At 42.4% G+C, this 23238-nt stretch overlaps 1 protein-coding gene across 1 annotated transcript in view; it reads right to left on the minus strand.

Moving 5' to 3' along the window:
* The window catches only part of trpm1a (transient receptor potential cation channel, subfamily M, member 1a), a 131636-nt gene that overhangs the window by 10184 nt on the left and 98214 nt on the right, over positions 1-23238 (minus strand). The window contains exons 19-25 of the mRNA XM_039771371.1: positions 22296-22427; positions 21721-21849; positions 19331-19582; positions 8928-9102; positions 6091-6111; positions 2636-2780; positions 2056-2258 (exon numbers count right to left, since the gene is read on the minus strand). Of these exons, the coding sequence (XP_039627305.1) occupies positions 2056-2258; positions 2636-2780; positions 6091-6111; positions 8928-9102; positions 19331-19582; positions 21721-21849; positions 22296-22427 (1057 nt within the window). The remainder of the gene's footprint in view (positions 1-2055; positions 2259-2635; positions 2781-6090; positions 6112-8927; positions 9103-19330; positions 19583-21720; positions 21850-22295; positions 22428-23238) is intronic.

The following is a 23238-nucleotide window of genomic DNA, read 5'->3' on the forward strand; positions in this document are numbered from 1 at the left end:
AAGAACATCACCCACTATACACCACCATCATTATGCAGAGTAGTTTGTTTAGTGGAAAGCTGCTATCACAGAACCGCAATGTGGACAGAAACAAGAAATCTTTTGTCCACAGAATCGTTTGACTCAACTCTTTACAACAAAGGGGGTTGTATGAGGGCTGAACTTGGTACTCCTTCTCTGCTCATAAGCTGCATTAGATTTATCAGCTATGCACTACATATATCTGATATTTCACTACTTGGTCATTACTGTAAAACCTTCTTTTGTTATTACCCTATTAGCAAAAGCCATGTCACTTGATTTTATTTTACTTTGATATTAAGTCACCTTAATATCATTCACTTTCATATTATGTGTCACCTTTCACTAAGGTTGTAGTATTTTTTGCACAGTTCACACTGCACTGGCACTTTTGTATGTACCATCTAGTGTACTGTGATTGCATTATTTGTACAATATTTATTTGTGTAGTAAGTGTACATAAATGTTTGTATTCAACTTGGCATAATTAATTCTTAGCTAGTGGTACTTGAATTTTTCTTGAGATCAATAAAGTATCTATCTATCTATCTATCTATCTATCTATCTATCTATCTATCTATCTATCTATTATATAGTGCCTTTCATATCTATCTATCTATCTATCTATCTATCTATCTATCTATCTATCTATCTATCTATATATCTATTATATAGCGCCTTATCTATCTATCTATCTATCTATCTATCTATCTATCTATCTATCTATCTATTATATAGTGCCTTAACTATCTATCTATCTATCTATCTATTATATAGTGCTTTATCTATCTATCTTTCTATCTATCTATCTATCATCCAACCCGTTATATCCTAACTACAGGGTCACAGGGTCTACTAGAGCCAATCCCAGCCAACACAGGGCACAAGGCAGGAAACAAACCCCGGGCAGGGCGCCAGCCCACCATACTATCTATCTATCTATCTATCTATCTATCTATCTATCTATCTATCTATCTATCTATCTATCTATCTATCTATCTATTATATAGTGCCTTTCATATCTATCTATCTATCTATCTATCTATCTATCTATCTATCTAATAATAACAATAATTCTTTATAATTATATAGCGTTTTCTCACTCCTCAAAGTACTTTTCCATAGTGAGTAGGGAGGCACTTCAACCTCCACTAATGTGTAGCATCCACCTAGATGATGTAACAGCAGCCATTTTGTGCCAGTACGCTCACCACACATTAGCTATTAGGTGGTGAAGTGGTCAGAGAAATAGTCAATTATAGACAGGGGATGATTAGGGGGCCAGAATGACCAGGCCATGGTGGACAATATAGCCAGGACATCAGGCTCCACCCTGCTGTTTATGAAGGAGGCCCAGGGATCTTTTATGATCACAATGAGTCAGGTTCTCAATTTTATGTCTCATTTGAAGGGTGGCTCCATTTTTACAGCACAGTGACCCCATCACTGCACTGGGATCCATATTCAGACCACAGGGTAAGTACCCCCTGCTGGCCTCACCAACATCTCCTGAAGCTACATCTCAAGCTTTTCCTAGATGGTCTCCCATCCAAGTACTGGCCAGGCTTGAACATGCTTAGCTTCAGGTGGATTTCTGTGTTGCAAAACTATAAACACGTTCAAGAAGGGAACGGTAAAATAAATTGCTATGTGGTATTAAAGTGACATTAAATGTGCAGTGTGTGTGTGCTTTAGATGCACTAACATTAAAAACCATGAGGTGGCACTGCAGTCCAGAGAAGACTGAAGTGGTAAATGGACAAGTGATCAGCAGTGCTCTCAGAAAATACAAACAGCTTTCAACGTAACTGAGCAAGCTGAGGGCTGCGGTGTCCTTATTAGTGCACTTCGCTCCTACTTCTTCTGTCCTGTCACCTCTCCCTCAGGGAATGTGTGTGCAGGATCCTGTTTATTACTGCTGAAGACAATGGCTCCTATGTCCTTAGGACTTCAATTCTCACTGTCTTACTACATATGAGCACACAAGTTGTACACAACGCCAAATGAGCAACTGCCAGCATCTCATCTGCCTACTTAGTCCCCGGTCCCGCTCGTCCAAGTCTCCTTCTTGCCTCTTCTTGCAGCAGCAGCAGGTGTTCTTGATGATGATATAGATGTGACTAAAGATGATGAGAGGTGGTGGCAGAACTGGTCTGTCATGGAAGGTCATGATGAGCTGGTAGCGCTGGAATTTCCACACCTGGTTTGAGATGGACTTCACCTCGAAGAAGGTGTTGCTGTGGGGAACACAAGAGCAGAGGAGCTAAATGTTACAGATGCACAACTTATCTCCATCCCTTTCAGAAATGCTGAATGACATTGTTTTTTGCCAATAGAGGATGGCCTTTAACTCTGGCAGGTTATAACATTTAAGGTACCCCAACCACAACTGGCTACTGTGAATGAGTGCCTCTCCTTGTTTGCTCTTCATCAGGGTTTGCCTTTTTTACATTTTGCTCTTTAAAAGTATTTGTTACTAATGTGTTGTTTACTCCAGGTTAGTTTCCTCCCAAAGATGAGGGACACACCGTGCACTGATTTTCACTCTACACAGTTTTGTGTCTGCTACTCCAAGACACATCACAGTACAATGGCTGAACTTTTAAAGACTTACTTGAAGACTGCAATGAGTAAGTTTACAAGCAAGATGTTTGCCACCAGCAGATAACAGGCCATGATGGCTGGAGTGAGCCATGCACCAGGAATGCATGGAGGTAGGCGCTTTCCATCCTCGTCGTACAAATTGTCTCCGCATGGTGCTGTGAAAAAGAAACATCAAAAAGCTCAAGTGGTCTTTCTTCTTCACAACAAAATGCCAACAGTGAGACCTGACGTGTGCAGCTGGATCAATGAAGGAGTTAGGGCTGAGGGTGAAATGTAACCAAAATTATGGGATCACCAGAAAAAGAGTCATTTAACAAGAAAAGGACCAAAAGACCAACAGAGAGATTGTCAAACCAAAAAAAAAACTAACCCAAAAAGGCAAATTCAACAAACAATGAGTCTTTAGAAGAGGATTAATGAATGAAAATATACAAAGATTTTCATCGAAAACTACAAGTAGGTCCTCCAAGTCCCAATCCAGGTGGTTCATCACGCCTGGACAAACTGGTGAGGAAGGCAGGCTCTATTGTAGGAATGAAGCTGGACAGTTTGACATCTGTGGCAGAGCGACGGACGCTGAGCAGACTCCTGTCAATCATGGAGAATCCACTGCATCCACTGAACAGTGTCATCTCCAGGCAGAGGAGTAGCTTCAGTGACAGACTTTTGTCACCATCCTGCTCCACTGACAGACTGAGGAGACCCCACACTATGGGACTCTTCAATTCCAAACAGTTATTGTCTGTTATACCTGCATTTTTATTACTCTTTAATTTAATTTTTTTTATCAGTTTGCTGCTGCTGGAGTATGTGGGAATAAAGTATCTATCTATCTATCTATCTATCTATCTATCTATCTATCTATCTATCTATCTATCTATCTATCTATCTATCTATCTATCTATCATATAGTGCCTTTCATATCTATCTATCTATCTATCTATCTATCTATCTATCTATCTATCTATCTATCTATCTATCTATCTATCTATCTATTGATCTGAGTGTGACAACGTGCTATCAGTGCATTCTCTGAACCTCTCTCTCTCTGTCAGACTCAGAAAATGACAGTTCCCTTGTTGATCTTCATAACGTTGCACTGCTGACATAATTCACATAACATCCAGGACCGCTCGCCATAGCAGCCACAGATATGAAATGGCTACCACAAAACAAAATTGTGGTATCAAAATTATTATACAAATTAGAGAATAAAATAGAATTAGGGAAGAAATCTCTAATAGTTCTAACACTTCAAGTGCATTGTACAGTAATGGGGTTTGTAACAGCTAAAGTGAGGGATGATGGTTTAGAGCAGGGGTCTCCAACCCCAGTCGTGTCTGCTGGTTTTCATTCTAACCCTTTTCTTAATTAGTGACCAGGTTTTGCTGCTAATTATCTTCTTTTCTCTTCATTTTAATCAACAAGTTTTTTAAGACTTAGTCCTCTGAATTCATTCTTTTTCTTCCTTAAATGGCATCCACACAGAAATGAACTGTGAGGTGAGCCAATGGATGACCAGCTAAGTCAGGGCCTCAAATTCCAACCAGTTTCTTATTTAGAAGTCGAGTCTTGCTGTTAATTAAATCCAATATTAAGTTAAACGGGTTGTTGGTGCTCTCATTCTGCCACAGCAGACATTTCCAAAACTGTTGTTCGACAAAATGTTTTGTGGACCTGAGCAGACCAACATTACTGAGGCCTTCAGATTTCTTTATCTCTATATATAATCTTCATTTGGGTCTTGATCTTTGTTTGTCCGTGAATTAATTAGAAGAAGCACTAGATGGCAGTAGAGAGACAGCTAAAACATAGGCACTGCATTAAGAATCTCCTCCAGGCTTATACTACTGAAGACTGTAGCACTCCAGTCACACCTCAAAACACAGACATTCAAACTAAACAAATTGTTGTGCTTTAAATTAACTAAAGAGATCTTCATTTAGATCTTGATCTTTGTCCGCGAATTCCATGCATGTGTAGACCACCATCCAGTTTAGTACATTATTGTTACTCACAGATGTCAACAATGTGCTGGAATAACGAAAGGGGTGGTGGACAGTGTTACGCTGATTAGCTCCTGAGGCCTGGTTAGAGAATGAGATTGTCGAAGATAAAAGGTACATATATGTAACATATGAATGAAAGAAAGACAGTGGGTAAAATGAATGACAACGTAACAGCACGTTACGGAAATTATTATTGTTACGTTGTAGCCGGCGAGTGCTACGCGTCTCACAGTTGTACCGTGGCTTGCTCACATGTCAGTGAAGTGATCCCTATTTATGCTTTAAAGAGCCTGGATACCTACAGTATGTGCCCCCCTTTTATAACCATTGCTCCGTGTCTATTGCCTTACTCTTTGGATTGCCACAAAGCAACCTGCAAGATTGGAGAAAGGTTGAGAAGACATCGTGAGAGGAAACGATAGCGTCGTGAAAACGAGACAGACTGTGAACGGACAGAAGCAGAAATGCTCCCACACCACCACATAATTACTATTCGGACAGTGATTCTGAGTAGGCCGTTCCTATCGAATCAATGTCCAAGGGTTTTCTTTTGTAATTTTGTTTCCCTTATAAAAATTATAATGCTGTGCAACGAAGGGCCCAGTTCACGACTGGCAGCCGCGTTTAAACAGGGAGCCCTTCACAGACAACTTTACCACGTGCAACGTAGTTGTGCGCACATGGCTAGTTTTTAAATATTGTATGATGGATGCAGGTTAGCTGGTCATGTGTTGGCTCATTTTGTACCTCATTATTGTTTAGAAAAAATAAATAATTAAGGACTTAGTGTTTTAAATAGCAAGGTAAATTAAAATTAAGGTAAGAGAGTTAATTTTGAGCAAACACTGGTCACTCTGAGGCTAGGGATCTGCACTGGCAATCGGAAGGTTGCTGGTTTGAATCCCGTAAATGCCAAAAGGGACTCTGCTCTGTTGGACCCTTGAGCAAGGCCCTTAACCTGCAATTGCTGAGCACTTTGAGTAGTGAGAAAAGTGCTATATAAATGCAAAGAATGAATTATGAAAAAGGTTAGAATGAAAACTGGAGGACTGGAGCTGGAGACCCCACTTTAGACAAAACCCAAATGGGCTCATTCACTGTGTGAAATGTCAATACAAGCATTTTAGGGAGTCCAAGACTCAGATAGCCGTCAGTTGAGCTACCAGTGTATTAGTTAGATGCAGTGAACCAGCCATTTGTAAGAAGTAAGACTCATACTCATCTGTTGCACACTAGCATGTCTCTTGCTGACTTGTATCGTTTTATTCTTTCCTGCATGCTCTGTTAGTTTTTACATTTGGTCACTCATCCTGTCTCACTCCTGCTCACATACACGTGCAGCTATGCTTATTCCTCTTTGTAAGATTCCCTCTAACAGATGCTCTTTGTCATTTGTCTAATTAGCTAAAGAAAGAAGGGATGAGAAGCCATTTAGAAAAACCATATAAAGACTTACGATTAATTTCCATGGCATAGACTAGAAGCCAATCCAGTGAAGGCAAAAAGAACATGAAAGGAAGAAAGCAAAGAAAATCAGAGCTGCAGATAGGTGTGACACACTAAGATTACATAATCCTCAGTTCTTATCGTAGCACTATTGTTTTGCAACATGCAAATGGAACAGAGCATTTTCTACGAGAAAAAAAAAAAAACAAACTTCGATTCCACAATCATTTTTAACTAAAATGGCAGATGATCATAAAAATAAGAAGAGGCCTGCTCTATAATCCTTGGAAATTGAATATAATTTGGTAGAACGGCAGAAAAGAATCAAATAAGAGAAAAATCCCTATGCACAGCTATTAGTTAAAAGTTTTAGAACACCTCAGTTTTTCCAGCTTTTCGAATGTAATCAGTTGAAATACAATGACTGACCTTAAATGGTGAAAGGGTAAGCGGTAAACTACAAGAGGTTTAAATTGAAAGTTTAAATTAGCAAACACTGAAAAAGGGAAATATCAGAATATTACAAATAGGCCTTCCTCAGGGAAAGGAACAACCTATAGATGTTCTGCAGCAATTAATGTAAATGAAGCCCTGCCAGCTGAATCAAACAATTTGTATAGGTGTCCCAACTTCTGTTGATTACTTAAAGCCCTCTGTCTGCCTTAAAGCAGAGTTGGACTGTGCTTCCAGCTCTTAAAACAATGACAAGCGACAAGCAAAACATGCAGCTCGCCAGCAGCAGCAAGCCAGCAGATGATCCGACCACATCTCCTTAGCGTGCGTTCAGACCCCCCCCCCAGGCGCTTCAGAGCGCGATCAGCAGAGACGCGGAGTGGCAAAAGGACAGCCGCTGTACAGGCTTTGAAATGATCGACGCGCAGCGCAACAAGCAGAACATGCAGCTCGCCAGTAGCAGCAGCAGAAAGACAGCAGCTGAACAAACGGCATCTCCTTAGCGTGAGTTCAGCCGCCCCACCTTCACAACAAGAGCAGCGTTATATATCCTGCGAGAAACAGATTTAACCATGTCCGGGGTCGGAAATAACAGGCAAATATTGTTTTTACAAAAATTTTAAAGTAAAACTGAGAATAATGCATATGTAACAATTCCCATGAATATAGCAATCTCTTTAAATTGTATATCCGGTAAACCAAACCCGGGGATGGGTGAGCGAAGTGAGCAGGGGGCAGAACCCCCTAATTGCAAAAAAAAACCCACCAAAGTGTCAGTGAGTACAGTGGTGATCTAAACAAACCAAAGGAAGAAAACTAGAAGAAACTCTGATATGAAGAGCTCTAGAAGACCCAAACTCACAAGCCAATCAGAAGACAAGTTTCTGAGGGTCACCAGCTTGCATGATAGGCACGTCACAGCACATAAGCTTCAAAGCACAGCTTAACAGTGATGAAAAAACGCAGGTGTCAGTTTCTACTGCAAAAAGGAGACTTTGTGCTGCAGGTTTGACAGGGCGAGTGGCAGCAAGAAAGCCATTCCTTTAAGGACAAAATAGGGCCTTGAAATACCGGCTGTGGACTACTGCAGACGGGAAGAAGGTCTTACGGACCAATGAATGAAAATTTGAAATCTGCAGTTCATCACAAAGGGTGTCGAGTTGGTGAAAGGAAGGTTCCTTAGTGTGTGACACCAATAGTCCAACATGGTCTGAGATTATTGTGCTGGAGGCAGAGTAGGATACTTGCAGAAAAAGACTTGGCATTCTGAATCACAAGGGTTACAACAGTATGGATGTTATATCAGTAAAAGGTGGCTACTATGATGAATCAAAAATTTGAATAACATTTTGTACACTTAATGGTCCTTTGACTTATTTTTATTTTATTTGCCATTGTTTATTTGTCCTATGCCTTGATTTCATTAAACATTAAGACATTAAATTGTGCATTTCCATAAAAACTGAAGTGTTCTTAAACTTTTGATTGGTAGTGTTAGTGACCACATCAAGGTCATAAAATCTGGATGCCTTTGAAAGATCTGGTCACAAAGGAGACAGCGATGTATTCCCTAACCCTAACCCTAACCCTAACCCCAAGTATCAGGACTTCCCTAGTTTCGAAATTCTCTTCAGGAATCTTATGGGGGACATATGGTAATAGCAAGAAACTAGAAGGCGAACATAATCAGGTTGACAGACTGAGGTTGTGACCACTGACGCCAAACACTTAACCAGACTGATGTTGCCAGAAGCTGCTTTGTTATGTTTTTGTAATTTATTTCTTATTGTTTATTTAAGTGTGCCACACAGCAAGAGTCCTCAGGAAGCTCTTACTAGGGTCCCACCAAGAACCCAACTTTATCTCTTATTGAATCAGTAGGCATCTTGTGAGTGGCGCACATGCACCATCCAGTTCTCTACATGGCTGTGATGGCAAAAAGGCAATATTTAATATAAATAAAAGCTGCAAACATCTGTGTGCGACAGAAATGGAGAAACACATAGTTTTGGAGACCATTTCATAGTCACGTTACAATTTAATGAATACACACAGCGTGCAGTCTCATGGGTTCCTTTCAACCTCTCTTGGGTGATATGATACAGAAGCATCTGTCAGAATGCCTCACACCGGCAGATAACGACACCATAAAACAATCTGCTTGGCAAACTTGGCCCAAGATTTTTTTTATCATCCTCTGAGTTCAGTGTCCAGTGCCCCGGAAACCTACAGGAGAATTAAGTAGCTAAGAGGAGGACAAAAAAATAAAAAAACAGGAAAATGGATGTCAGCAAGACAAGAAAACAAGCAGGCGGCCTTCCTTAAACAACAGTCCCAATGATCATCTGCCCTGGAAACGTGAAAACAAAATCTTACTATGAATTCTACTCTTACGGTCTATCTGATCTGCAAACACCTCCCCATAGATCATCCAGTAAGGCATGTAGAAGATGTTGCGAGCCAGACGCCAGGTGGGCTCCTCATCTGGATGCAGGATTGCCTGACGTGCGACACCAAAGCTCATCAGTACCACCAGCATGATCACCACAAAGTATAGCATGTCAATCATCTGCAAGACAAAGGGAGATGTCTCTCTGTGTATGCCACCCCATTGCAGATAAGGAAGCTGAAAGCCACACAAATGGGAGACTCACAATCCTGAAGACATCTGAGTTTACTAAGTGGAGGACGTTAGATAAACTTGGGCTGATGAGGATGAACACAACCAAAAAGTTCACATGTTCACTGCAGCAAGGGAAGTAGAAATGACTGGAAAATGTAAAGGTTCAGTAGATTCATCCATGTAATCCTTTAATAGTGAGTTGGGATCAGAGTAATACGAGCTCTGTCATGAAATTAAGGAGACTGATTGAAAATATCCAGAGCATCACCAATGTAATCATAGACCTCACATACTGTAAGACAATTTCCACAAATGGTCCTAAGGATGGAAAGACTGACATGAAATCACCTGAAATCATTTTTTACAATAACATTTTCTTCCAACGTTTATTTCAGGGGAGTCCAACTCCGATCCTGGAGGGCCGCAGTGGCTGCAGGTTTTCATTCTAAAACTTTTCTTAATTAAGGACCTGTTTTTGCTGCTAATGAACTACTTTTCCCTTCATTTTAGTTGACTTGCTATGTAAGATTTAGACCCCCTCAATTGTTTATTTTATTCTTTAAGTAGCCAAACAACAAAGAGATACAAAACAAAATCAACCCATGGCCAGCTAACCTGTGTCCATGACACGATCCGTGAAAATAAGGAAAGGTGAAGGTCTCAGTAATGTCGATCTGCTCACGTCCACAAAACACTTTTAACGGTGCTTTCTGCTGTGGTCGAATGAGAGTTAAAAAAAACGAGTTAAATTAACAACAAGAATCACAGCGGCTGAAGTGGAATTAGTTGGAGGTTGAGGCGAACAACTTACATGGTCATCTGTTGGCTCGCCTCACATCTCGTTTTTTATTTGGCTGCCGTAGAAGGAAATAAGAAGCATTTCAGAGGCTAGTTAAACAACAAAGGCAATTAAAATGAAGGGAAAAGAGGTCGGTTAACAGTAGAAATTGGTTATGGATTAAGAAAGTGGCAGGAAAGCGTGGCCCCTCCAGGGTCAGAGTCGGACCCCCCTGGTTTATTTCATTCATTTCTTTACAGACCTTACAGGTGTATCTGAGCACGGAATGGCCACCAAGTGATTGTATGTTTAGTTAGGCGTGATGATGATTTTGACTTGATTCTTGTGTAGCACTCTTCACTGACTGTCCACTAATTAACTGTTGAACGATGGCCAGTTAGGACGGCACGGTGGCGCAGTGGTAGTGCTGCTGCCTCGCAGCTAGGAGACCCGGGTCCTCCCTCCATGGAGTTTGCATGTTCTCCCTGTGTCTGCGTGGGTTTCCTTCTGGTGCTCCGGTTTCCTCCCACAGTCCAAAGACATGCAGGTTAGGTGCATTGGCGTAGGTGTGACACACTAAGATTAACAGAATCCTCAGTTCTTATCGTACGTAGCACTATTGTTTTACAACATGCAAATGGAGCAGAATAAAAAACAATCTTCGATTCCACAATCATTTTTAACTAAAATGGCAGATGATCATAAAAATCAGAAGAGGCCTGCTCTATAATCCTTGGAAATTGAATATAATTTGGTACAACGGCAGAAAAGAATTAAATAAGAGAAAAATCCCTATGCACAGCTATTAGTTAAAAGTTTTTGAACACCTCAGTGTCCTGCGGTGCGTTGGCCGGGGTTTGTTCCTGCCTTGCGCCCTGTGTTGGCTGGGATTGGCTCCAGCAGACCCCCGTGACCCTGTGTTCGGATTCAACCGGCTGGAGAATGGAAGGACAATGGCCAGTTTATAGTGGAGAAGAGGAAAACAAAAACTCCAGTCAGAAGCATCACTGGATTAAATAAACCTCTAGGGGGTCCCCGGTCAGTCCATGTCATTTATTTCACAGAAACCTTTGCACTGTACAACATCTGACTCCTTCAGTTGTGTTCCATGACATGAGTGACAGCTTCACTGTTCTGTCTTGACACAACTACGCCACTCAGCATGAACGTCAGCCAGTCAAGCACTTGCTTAAAATACACGATTTGTGTTACAGCTCTTCTCAAACTTGCAGCCTGTCATCTCTAAAAACCTTCAGTATGGGATTATGGGAAAAAGTTCAGATGTGCCAGCACTTGGGTGTACACTGCCGTTCAGCTGCCATTAAATGTCTTGTACTTCAGTGTCATATGAATATGTCTGCTACCAGGGCAGCGCCACCATTAAGGCAAATTAGTCATTCGCCTAGGGCACAGATCATAAGGGGGAGACCCAGCTTCATGGGTTAACTACCAAACAGAACATCTCAGAAACTAGTAGATATAAAACAGGGAGTATAACTCATGTAACAGTCAGTCAATCAGTCATTTACCAACCCGCTGTATCCTAACACAGGGTCACGGAGGTCTGCTGGAGCCAATCCCAGCCAACACAGGGTGCAAGGCAGGAACAAACCCCACCGCAGACTCATGTAACATTTTATGTTAAAACATTAGTAAATGGAGAATATTAGTCAATGAACATGCTATGTTATAAGCAGTGCCGGTGCTAGGTTATTTTGTGCCCTAGGCCAAGCTTATGACTGTTTGGTAGCTAACCTGTGCGGCTGGGTCTTTCCCCCCAATTATGATCTGCGACCTAAGCGAATGAACAATGCAGTCGTAGACAACGTGCACACCACGACATTTTCATTCAAAGATGGCATTTTGATCTGTGTCCACAATAGCAAAAGTATTTTTGTCCATACTAAAATGACACAAAATGCACATGACGTAATTGTCCGCCTACACTTGGCGCGTGTGCAACATAGACGTCTTGAACATGGCATACATGGTGCGATTTTTGGCTCGATTTTAAGCTCATTTGTAGTTGCCAGTTGATTTTCTAAGTCAGCACAAATTTCAGCTTCATCTGTCGCCGTTTCACATGCAGTGGTTGCGATGCCTGATTGCACCTTACATTTGGGCTGTTGCACAATCATAAGAATTTCTGTGATGTCTGTGGTAGTGGTAGATAGTCTCATAAGCTGATTTTCTGATGTCTCTATCACATTTCCTGAAATTCATTGTGCAGGGGCTGCAGTGAGTTTGAATTGCACACGTATAGTCTGAGCAACCCGATCATGTCCTATCAATTGGACTGAATGTGCTTGTGCCCGGTGACACTAGCATGTAATGTAAGCAGTCACTTGAACATGATTTCTAAAAATATAATTTAGACACATACAGTTTTGCAACACAACAAATGCCATGGAAAGCAACTTTTCAATGCCTGCCATATTTTCTTCTAAGCCTGCTATATGTTTTTCCTCCATGAAGGGTGACCAATCAGGGAGTGAGACGTTGTAATGAGCAGGATCCAATCAGGTAAGAGCTACATAATATGCATGAACCAACCAGACTGTGATGGAGTCGGTGTTTTCAAAAATCTGTATTGCCCATTCACACTGAAACGCTGCACCGCCATTTTGAAATCTATGCAGTTCTGGAGATTGGATTACGGAAGTATTCATGTTCACGGGTTGAAAACGCTGGGGAATGTGGACAAAAGGTGAAGATGGAGACTGATGTCTGTATTTTTAAATAAACATGCAGTAATATATATGGGGCCTTACAAGGCCTATTTGTTCATTAGACCAGCATCTTGGCAAGCAAAAGGTAAGGAAGGAAAAGAGTTTTCTAGAAAACAAATGGAGATTAGTAGCTAGTGCCAGGACATGTGGCTCTCAGCTGTATGGTTCACAGAAGTTAGAGGAAAGAACCATCTTCACTGTCCTACCAGCCTGTGGTCACACACATCATACACAAATACTAAATGTTTCTAATTAAGTGACTGACGCCACCAACCGCTGGCAGAGTGACCACATCAGCTTACAATTCAATTGTCGTGATGTTAGCCAGCCACGTTAAACACAGAAGCACTTGAACATTAAAAGAAGAACAAAATGGTGACCTCGTGTTAGAATGTGTGCATCACTGGCAGCATGGAGTTAAAGGTCTGTCTTGACCAATTGTGGTCTCTCCAAGCCGACTTTAAAGTGAATTTAGAAGGGAGACCCACACGGTGTCTGAAATCAGCTGGACTGGAGAGAGACTGAGATGGAGGAAGTGTGAAATGTAAAAGAGTGGAAAACCACAACTAGCAAACTGGAGCAGCGTAGGAAGGTGTTGAGTTGAAACAAAAGTTGTTAATGTCCTCAAGTGCAGTTGGTCCGTACTGATCATTTTAGAGCCACTTCTTATGTATCTAATTAGAAGCAGTGGCGATGTTGGCTGGCAGCTTTGATTGTTACAAATAAATGCTTAACTAAATAGACAACACACTAATATATCTGAGCAATTTAAACACTTAAAATTCACATTGGAGGTAACTGGTGGTCTGCATCAGGGGAGTGTGTATACCAAGTTAAAAAACTTTTTAGTTTAAAACTTAGTTTGTTGACCCTGTTAAAAAGAATAGGAAAAGGGGGCAAAACACAATGGGTAGACTGAAGGATAAGTTATGGATTGAGTTTTGTCATTTTGATTGCCTACCTGAGATCCATCCATCCATTCATTATCCAACCTGCTATATACTAACTACAGGGTCACGGGGGTCCAACACAGGGCGCAAGGCAGGAAACAAACCCCGGGCAGGGTGCCAACCCACCACAGGGCACGTACACACACACACCAAGCACACAATGGGACAATTTAGAATCGCCAATGCACCTAACCTGCATGTCATTGGACTGTGGGAGGAAACCCACGCAGAACATGCAAACTTCACGCAGGGAGGACCCGGGAAGCGAGCCTGGATCTCCTAACTGCGAGGCAGCAGCGCCACCGTGCCGCCCCCTACCTGAGATGTGAGTCCTAATACAATTAATAGCAATAGTAAGAAATTCACACAGGGCATCCCTGTATCATGGGGCGACCAACGTCAGTCAATTATAATTTAAGTAAGATTGTTGGCAAATGATTTTTGAGTATTAAAGAAGCTGTGGGACATGAAGGAGAGAGCATTGCAAGAGGCATTTATCTGGGTTTTCAGCTCTACGTGCCAGGGTATGGACTCAGGTGTGTGTGATAAGTGGTCCACGGTGCAGACCCACTTCTAAATAAATAATCGCAGCCTGAGAGCGTGCAGGCTTGGTGCGGGTGTGCAAACGCGCTCTGCTCTGGGGATGGTTGGGGTGCTTGGCTGATCGTGCACACACGTGCGATTGCAGGCATCAGTCAGGTGTCTCATATGCGCCTCAGAGGTAGTGGCATGTCACACCTGCGCCCCAATTAGCCTAGCTAGTATAAAAGGAGCCTGCATGGCTGAGAGGGACAGATGGGAAGGAAGAAGAAAAGAAACAAGGAAAGATGGAGGTTAAAAATGGACGGGAAAGAAGCGAGAAAAAGGCAGGATCATGAAGCAGCCGGGGTGCTGAAGGAAAGAGTGCAGGCAGCTGGGAGGAGAGCCCCTCATAGTAGCATAGGGCTGATGCTCGAGGGTGTTGAAGAGGGAGGGCCACTCCAACTGACCATTTTTGAAGTAGCTGCAGTGGCCAGATGTGAAGGAAGGAGTGAAGTGAGGTTTGGTGCAGTGCCCTGCTGGAAGCCATGGAAAAAAAAAAAAAAGGTTGGCTGTGCCTGTTGGCAGGACGTCTCCTCAGTCTGCAGGATCCCATACGGGGTAACAGAGGAGATGTTGGTTTTAGAAGAATGCACCAAGGCTCGTGAGTTTTTTTAAAGGACTGTGTCCCACCTAGAGATTTTTAACCTTGTTTTTATGGAATATATTTGTTTAATGAATTTTAACCTCAATGACTTTCACTCATTTTACAGATTATTTGTTTATTTACTGAAGAATAGGATCATGCCCTGCACTATTTAATTGAACACCTTTTGTTTTTGATTTCAGTAAAGGCATTGAGCACCTATTGCACCTACCCCTTGGCTGGATGTGTTTGTCTTCATGTGTACAGCTATGACTATAGACCACGGGTGCCGAACTCCAGTCCTGGAGGGTGGCAGTGGCTGCAGGTTTTCATTCTAATCACCTTCTTCATTAGTGACCAGGTATTGCTGCTAATTAACTTCTTCTGCCTTAGTTTTAATTAAATTGACTCAGGCCCCTTAGTTGTTTCTTTTTCCTTAATTAGCACCCAAACATTAATGAGACACAAAATAATCTGCCACATGACCACCTCACCTGTGCCCATCACACATTATCTAAAAACTAGCGAAGCCCGCCGTAACATACGGCGGTGTAAGAATAGGAACGGAAAACGGTGAGAAAGGAATTCAGTATAATAAAGGCTTAGGAAACCACCATCGCAGTATAACGAAAATATCAAGGAGCGAAACCAATGCCAATGGTCGAGAGAGTACCTTCCTGTAGCAGGTTACGGAAAACATAGACATATATAGATAGATGCCGCATTCACTGTGTTGCCCAGTCGACACGATAAGTCAGTGTGTCCGCTATATTGCGAGTGGTAAAAGTACCATTTAAACTAATACAGGTAGACGTGGAAACTGGGTTTTCTGATGATAAAACAATAACGTTTTAAACAGTATCGTTTACATACAACAGATTTCGGCGAATCGTTTACATGCAATTATTTATATTCATTTATACACTAAATGCGTGCCTATCCCATGGTCTTAGAGTTGGTGGGCGCGGCTCTTTGTCTTGCGTGCGCTCTCTGTCTTGCTTGCCCTTAGTTAGAGTTGGTGGGCGGGGCTCTGTGAGTTGGCGATCGTGGCTCTCTGTCTTGCGTGTGGTGTAAAGTCAACATGGCTCAGAGGTGCATGTGGACATTTGCACAGACGAAAGCGACTGAGGCTGTGTTTGGTGAGTTGTTGCGTGCCTCGAGAGCGACGCTGGACTCGGGAGGAAGGTTACAGTTGGCGTGCGTGGCTCTGTCGTACGTATCCCATGACGCGCTAGGAGGGTTAGAGTTGGCGGGCGGGGCTCTGTCGAGCGTATCCCATGGTCTTAGAGTTGGCAGGCGGGGCTCTGTCTTGCTTGCGCTCACTGTCTTGCGTGACCTTAGTGTCTTGCTTGCGCTCAGTGTCTTGCATGACCTTAGTGAATTATATATATAGATAAAGAAAGGTGACGGTCTTGGTAAGGTTGATTGCTCAGGTCACCAAAACATCTTGACGACGTTCTTAGACAAAACAGAAAAATCAACAGTTTTGAAAATGTCTGCTGTGGCAGAATGAGAATAACAACCAGCCATTGAATTAAATAGAGGGTTTAATTAACAGCAAGAATAGGCTTCTCATTAAGAGAGTGATTGGAGTGAAATTGGTTTAGCTGGTCATCTGTTGGCTCGTTTCACATTTCATTTAATTTTGGCTACCATTTATTGAAGAAAGGAATCAATTCAGGGGACTGAATCCTTAAAATCAGGGCTAATATAAATGAAGGGAAAAGAAGTTAATTAGCAGTGAAAACTGGTCATTGATTAGGAAAAGGGTTCAAATGAAAACCTGCAGCCACTGCAGCACTCCAGGCCCGGAGTTCAACACCCCTGCTATAGATGGTTTTGGGTCGGAAAGGTTCTCGAATGTAACTGGGACCATGGGGCTGATCCGCACCATCACAGGGTGCAATAAGGATTACTGATCATTAGGCTGTTATTCAATTTAAACTTGTTAGGTATTAAGGAGCTAGGATGCCTCTGTATGCATGTTTCATATTCAAAGTGACTGTAAATGGTGTTATAGTGGTGTTGTATTGTTGTGAATAGTTTATGAAAGCTTTTTGGCACATCATTCTGTTCATGTTATGCTTGAGCTAGTCCAACATTACTTGGCAGGTTAATATATACAGTAAGTCTGTAAAATGTAACACTCACAGAAAGAACATGGGCTCCTCTTACATTAAGGGACAGTTTAAAGTAATAGTTAAGTTCTTTGGGACCCTTACCCGACTGAGACGCCTTGATAATGGAAGGACCAGGTTAGAGAATGGCACAGGGCATTATCTAGAACTTTGAAAATATCACGCTTAGTGCTAGATCCATCCCCCCTGGGTTGCTGCGGTGCTTCAGATTCACACAAGGCTCCATGGAAGTTGGAGTTCACTACAGCCCTGTTGGGTTTCTTGGGTGCTGCCAGAGGATGCTGCAGGGACTGAGGAGTCCTACTTTGCTTCACTTGGAAGTGTTTCCAGACCACATTAACGGGCCACCGGAAGTACTCCTGGGTGCAGGATAAAAGGTGCCTGCTGTCACAGAGTCGGGAGAGACAAGACGACGCTTGCCAGAAGAGGAGTGAAGGTGGACTGAGAAAGACTGAGAGAAAGAAGAAAAGAAAAGAAAAAAGAGTGTGCTTTGTGCTTATACTGTGCTTTTGTATTGCGCACTACGGCTGGGAAACAATTGAAAGTGTTTTCAACTGCCAAATAAAAATGAGTGTGTTGCAGTGACTTGTGCCTCAGTCTGCTTATGCCAGGTTTGGTGAACAGTCTTACATGATCATAAATGTGGTATAAATGTACCAATAGGTATTTTGACAATTGGTTATTCTTACTCTCTCTTAATAATGAAGGTATGAGGTTTTCAGACTGAGTCACAGTTCACTAACCAACAGATCACATCAGGTTGCATTTTAATTAAAACTGTACTTCAGGTAGGGCAGCACGGTGGCGCAATGGTGGCGCTGCTGCCTTGCAGTAAGGAGACCTGGGTTCGCCTATCGGGTCCTTCATGCGTGGAGTTTGCATGTTCTCCCCGTGTCTGCGTGGGTTTCCTCCTACAGTCCATAGACATGCAGGTTAGGTGCATTGGCGATCCTAAATTGTCCCTGGTGTGTGTTTGCCCTGGTGGGGTTTGTTCCTGCCTTGTGCCCTGGGATTGGCTCCAGTAGACCCCTGTGACTCTGTGTTATGATATAGAGGGTTGGAAAATGACTGACTGACTGTTCTTGCCCAGAGGGGACTGGGTGGTCTCACGGTCTGGAATCCCTGCAGATTTTATTTTTTTCTCCAGCCCTCTGGAGTTTCTTTGTTTTGTTCTGTCCTCCCTGGCCATCGGAACTTACTCTTATTCTATGTTAATTAGTGTTGACGCATTTTAAATTTCTTACTAGCAACTTGGCGCGCGCTACGCTGTGCGTTGGATGACCACAGTTGAAGGACTCAATCGTAAGGACCTCTCGTCGGGTGTCTCATTGGCACGCTCTTACCTCTTTCTTTCGCGATCACGGCATAATCTGTCTTCTCTCCCTGTAGGGGTTTCAGTTGCCTTTCGTTGTGCGGCAGAGACGTGTCGTTGAGCTAATCTGTGTGAATGCTGAGTGTCTGTTTCTTGCGAGCGACTGTCACGCCTTTGCCTCTTTGCTTCGTGATCACGCTGTATGTAATGTGTCCTCTCTCGCAGCAGCAGGTTTAGTTGCGTTTCGTTTCGGCATTGTTCCGTAAGGTCTCCTCCGTACAAGTGCACATGAGTAGCTGAAGACGGAAAGGCATAGTGGGCATAGTGAAACACACGAACTGGTGACCAGGGGAACCATCGGACTCAGGCATGGGGCTCAAAATACTCAAGTGCACATGTTATTTATAATTACATTTTTTTTTTTTGTTATGAACTTCCCCAAAAGAGTTGATCCGTGTAAATAGTTAATAGTATTTGAACAATATAATCTGTTGTAGTACGGGCATTAATTAGCATCACAGCTCATAACCTGCATACACTACGTGTTTGGCTGTAACGCCAGAGGCGCGGTGGACGCTGTAAGGGTAGGTTGTGGTTTCTGTTTCGTGATTTTTTTATTTAATTTTATTGATTATTTAATAGGCAGTGGGGAGAAGACGTTAATGTGACACTCTGTCTATTTCTTTACTTTTGTTTTGGGAACAGGAAAAATAAAAGCAAAGGGGAAAGAAAGGAGGGGGGTAAGCAGGAATTCTGAGAGGGGACGGACTGGGGCTTTTCTACAGGGAGGCTATACAGCCAAAAGGAACGCGGACACGGACACGGACACCACGCTGGGCTTTAATTATATAGATTCTTTATGTAAAGCACTTTGAGCTACATTTTTGTATGAAAATGTGCTAAATAAATAAATGTTGTTGTTGTCAAGGTACATTTTTCTGTTGTGGTGAATATGAGGCAGACGTGCGTCTTGAAAATGGGATTCATGCAGAACATCTTCCTCCAGAATGGAGTTGCAGTCAGAGTAACAGTTCCCACAAAACAAATGAAACTAACAGCTGTGCATGTCTCACAAAAAAATGAAGATTTGCAAGATTCTTACCATTTTCCCAATCATCATGACATAGGGCCCCAGGTACTTATTCACTCCAAAGATGTCCAACACTCGGATGTACCAGAAGATGATATCCACACAATAAATGACGCGCCCATAGCCCATGTATGGCTGAGCCTGCAGCCGAAGGAGCAATCCCATTAAAAACACAGAGATAGCCACCAAGTCGGTGATGTTCCAGTACTCCTGCAGCCACACATTAATCTTCTGCTTCAGCTTGCCTGGCTCTGACATCAAAATCTAGAAAAATTAAAATGGAAGTTAAAATGGAAAGCAAGCCTGCATTCAGCCTTACTTTTCAACTTCCTTCACACGATACTTTTCCTGTATTTCTTGTGCAGCCTTAGAAACCTCAGATGCCACGTTACTAACAGTGTATGAGCATCTGTGGCTCTCTGAAGAATACCAGTGGCATGATAGCAAGGGATATAGTGCAGGTAGTACGGTGTAGTGGTTGAGGCTTTGGACCTCAAACCCTGAGGTTGTTGGTTCAAATCCTCACTGTGTGACCCTAAGAAAGTCACATGACCTGCCTGTGCTCCAATTGGAAAACCAAAAGAAATGTAGAAATGTAATGCATCTTAAAAGTTGTAATGAAGGCATCAGCCCAATAAATAAATGTAAATGGAGGTGTAAGATGATCCTCATGTAAGCACCACACGAGGAGACTCTCATGGTGATGGATGAATCATTAGAACAATCTGCATGCAAGTAAGCAACAATCTGGAGGTAAAGAATTTAGGGTTGACTGTGACCTGAATTTTAAATCGCATATTCATCAGACCACTAGGACAGCATTTTTTCACTTAAGAAACAAAGCAAAAGTTAGACCTCTTATATCATTGAAAGATGCTGAGAAATTAGTTCACGCTTTTGTTTTCAGTCGACTAGATTACTGTAACGCACTCCTCTCAGGACTTCCTAAAAAAGACATAAACCGTTTGCAACTAGTGCAGAATGCAGCCGCTAGAATCCTAACTAGGAAAAAATAATGCAAGTACATTTCTCCAGTTTTGATGTCACTACACTGGTTACCTGTGTCATTCAGAATTGACTTTAAAATTCTGCTTATGGTTTATAAAGCCTTAAATAATCTCGCTCCATCTTATAAATCAGACATCTGATATACCCAATTGTAACCTCAGATCCTCAAATGAGTATCTCCTTAGAATTCCAAAAGCTAAACTTAAAGGAAGTGGTGAGGCGGCCTTCTGCTGCTATGCACCCAAAATCTGGAATAGCCTGCCAATAGGAATTCGCCAGTCTAATACAGTGGAGCACTTTAAAAAACTGCTGAAAACACATTACTTTAACATGGCTTTCTCATAACTTCATTTTAATTTAATCATCTGCATATTCAATTAATTATCCTTACTATTCATGGTGGCTCCAAAATCTGTACTAACCCCTACTCTCTCTTCTGTTCTTTTTCCGTTTTTCGGTGGTGGCGACCTGTGACCTGACATTGGTGGATTAAAGGCCAGAAGTCCACTTGACCGTCATCATCAAGTCCTTCCATAAGAACCCTGAATATAATGAGGACTGGTTGAGGTCATTTATGTTAGGTAGAATGCCCAGAGGGACTGGACGGTCTCATGGCCTCGGAACCCCTGCAGATTGTATTTTTTCTCCAGGCGTCTGGAGCTTTTTTGCTTTTTCTGTCCTCCCTGGCCATCGGAACTTACTCTTATTCTATGTTAATTAGTGTTGACGCATTTTAAATTTCTTACTAGCAACTTGGCGCGCGCTACGCTGTGCGTTGGATGACCACAGTTGAAGGACTCAATCGTAAGGACCTCTCGTCGGGTGTCTCATTGGCACGCTCTTACCTCTTTCTTTCGCGATCACGGCATAATCTGTCTTCTCTCCCTGTAGGGGTTTCAGTTGCCTTTCGTTGTGCGGCAGAGACGTGTCGTTGAGCTAATCTGTGTGAATGCTGAGTGTCTGTTTCTTGCAAGCGACTGTCACGCCTTTGCCTCTTTGCTTCGTGATCACGCTGTAATGTGTCCTCTCTCGCAGCAGCAGGTTTAGTTGCGTTTCGTTTCGGCATTGTTCTGTAAGGTCTCCTCCGTACAAGTGCACATGGGTAGCTGAAGACGGAAAGGCATAGTGGGCATAGTGAAACACACGAACTGGTGACCAGGGGAACCATCGGACTCAGGCATGGGGCTCGAAATACTCAAGTGTTCTCTGATTTGAATTCTTACTTTGTCTTTTTTCTCTTTCTTCATCATGTAAAGCAGTTTGAGCTACACTATTTGTATGAAAATGTGCTATAGAAATAAATGTTGTTGTTGCATGTGTCACAACACAAACTGCCCACCCAGCTCTACAGTGCATACTCCATGTTGTTATTTGGCTCTCATGCGCCACCTTACCTCTCGAATCTTCTCTAAGGCAAGCGTCAGGATGTAGGAAATGACAATCCACTCCTGGATAGACGGCCAGCGCTCCATTTTAACAAGAATGACATAGTTAAATAGCATCAAGTAGACTAGGTATGAAATCTGAAAAAGAAAAGTATAGAAATGAGCAGGAGGAATAGTGTGAGAAATGTCATTACGTTGTTTTATTGTCTTCCTAGCCTTTATAAATGAGCTGCATGAGACGTAACACTTCCTGCAGGCTCTGTGACTTGAGGCATTGCTGGTGCATTTATCACAATTTGCCCTGATAAGACCTCAGCATTTGTGGTGAAAGTTGTACAAACACTTTTATATAGCAATTTAACACAAAAGCCATCGTTCCAGTTTGAAACATCTGCTTGGTCAAAGTTATGGTTGCTGGAAGAATGTATAAGCAGTGGTGTTTATAGTAGTCCATTACTGCAGCTGCCCCTTCACAGTGTGCAGGTCTTCAAGATACCAAGCCTGGCAGACATTATGGAGGTAAGGAAGGAATCCAGCTGGTGTTACACTCTTCATGCTTGCATGCTGTTGATAAACCAACTTACCGTATAGAACCAAAACTTGGTGAAGGGAGCATTGTAAAATTCATAAATTTTGGTTCCAATAGGCACCCTTCTCTGCTTTTTTTCTCCTTCTTCCTCGTCACCTTTCTTAGAGCTGTTTTCTAAGTTGCCATCCTGAAAGCAGACCCATAAGTGGTAGTGAGTATTTACAAATTGTGATGCTTGGCTCATAGCATTTGAGGCGGCGCGTCTACACGTTACAATGCATGGAAATGAAAGCATTGGCTACATTCAGGTATCTGAGAAAAGCATGCATCATAAGGCGCCCAAGTCTAAGGAAGGAGCACAAACACCACTGTCACAGGTGACAAACAGACAGTGGAATTAGGACAAAGGACAGGCAAAGCTCTGAGAGGAAAAGCCTAAAGGAGACACAGACACAGGGAAATCATGCAAACTCCACGCAAGGAGGACCTGGAACATGAACCCTGGTCACCCTACTGCGAAGCAGCATTGCTACCACTGTGCCACCCATTCCACAATGTCTACTCCCCTAAATCTTTATTACACTCTCACTGCATATTCATAGGCAGTATTGCAGAGTTTGTACCTAGTTGAAGAGATAATTCTGAACTTTGCAATAAGAAGCTCAAGATGTGAACCACAATCATCTACAGGTTTGTTCTTTGCTTAAATTATAAAGCCTTTCCATCTCCTGAACTTTGGGTGCAGATCATAAAGTCAATCTGGTTTTGGGATTTGCTTCTGGTGATGTCCATGCGTAGACTCATCTCTTTGGCTGTTGAAAAGAGGTGTTTGCTGCAATCAGCAGCTGATGGTCTACAAGTTTTGAATAAGAGCCTTTTAAACTCTGATGTAAGCGGTCTGTTAGCTTCTTCTTATTTGTCAGGTTTAGCAGTGATATTATAAAGCACTCATATGGATGTAGAATTGGCTCAGACACAGGAAGCAGAGGGTGATGGTG

Source organism: Polypterus senegalus, chromosome 12 (assembly GCF_016835505.1).
Source record: "Polypterus senegalus isolate Bchr_013 chromosome 12, ASM1683550v1, whole genome shotgun sequence".
NCBI lineage: Eukaryota > Metazoa > Chordata > Cladistia > Polypteriformes > Polypteridae > Polypterus > Polypterus senegalus.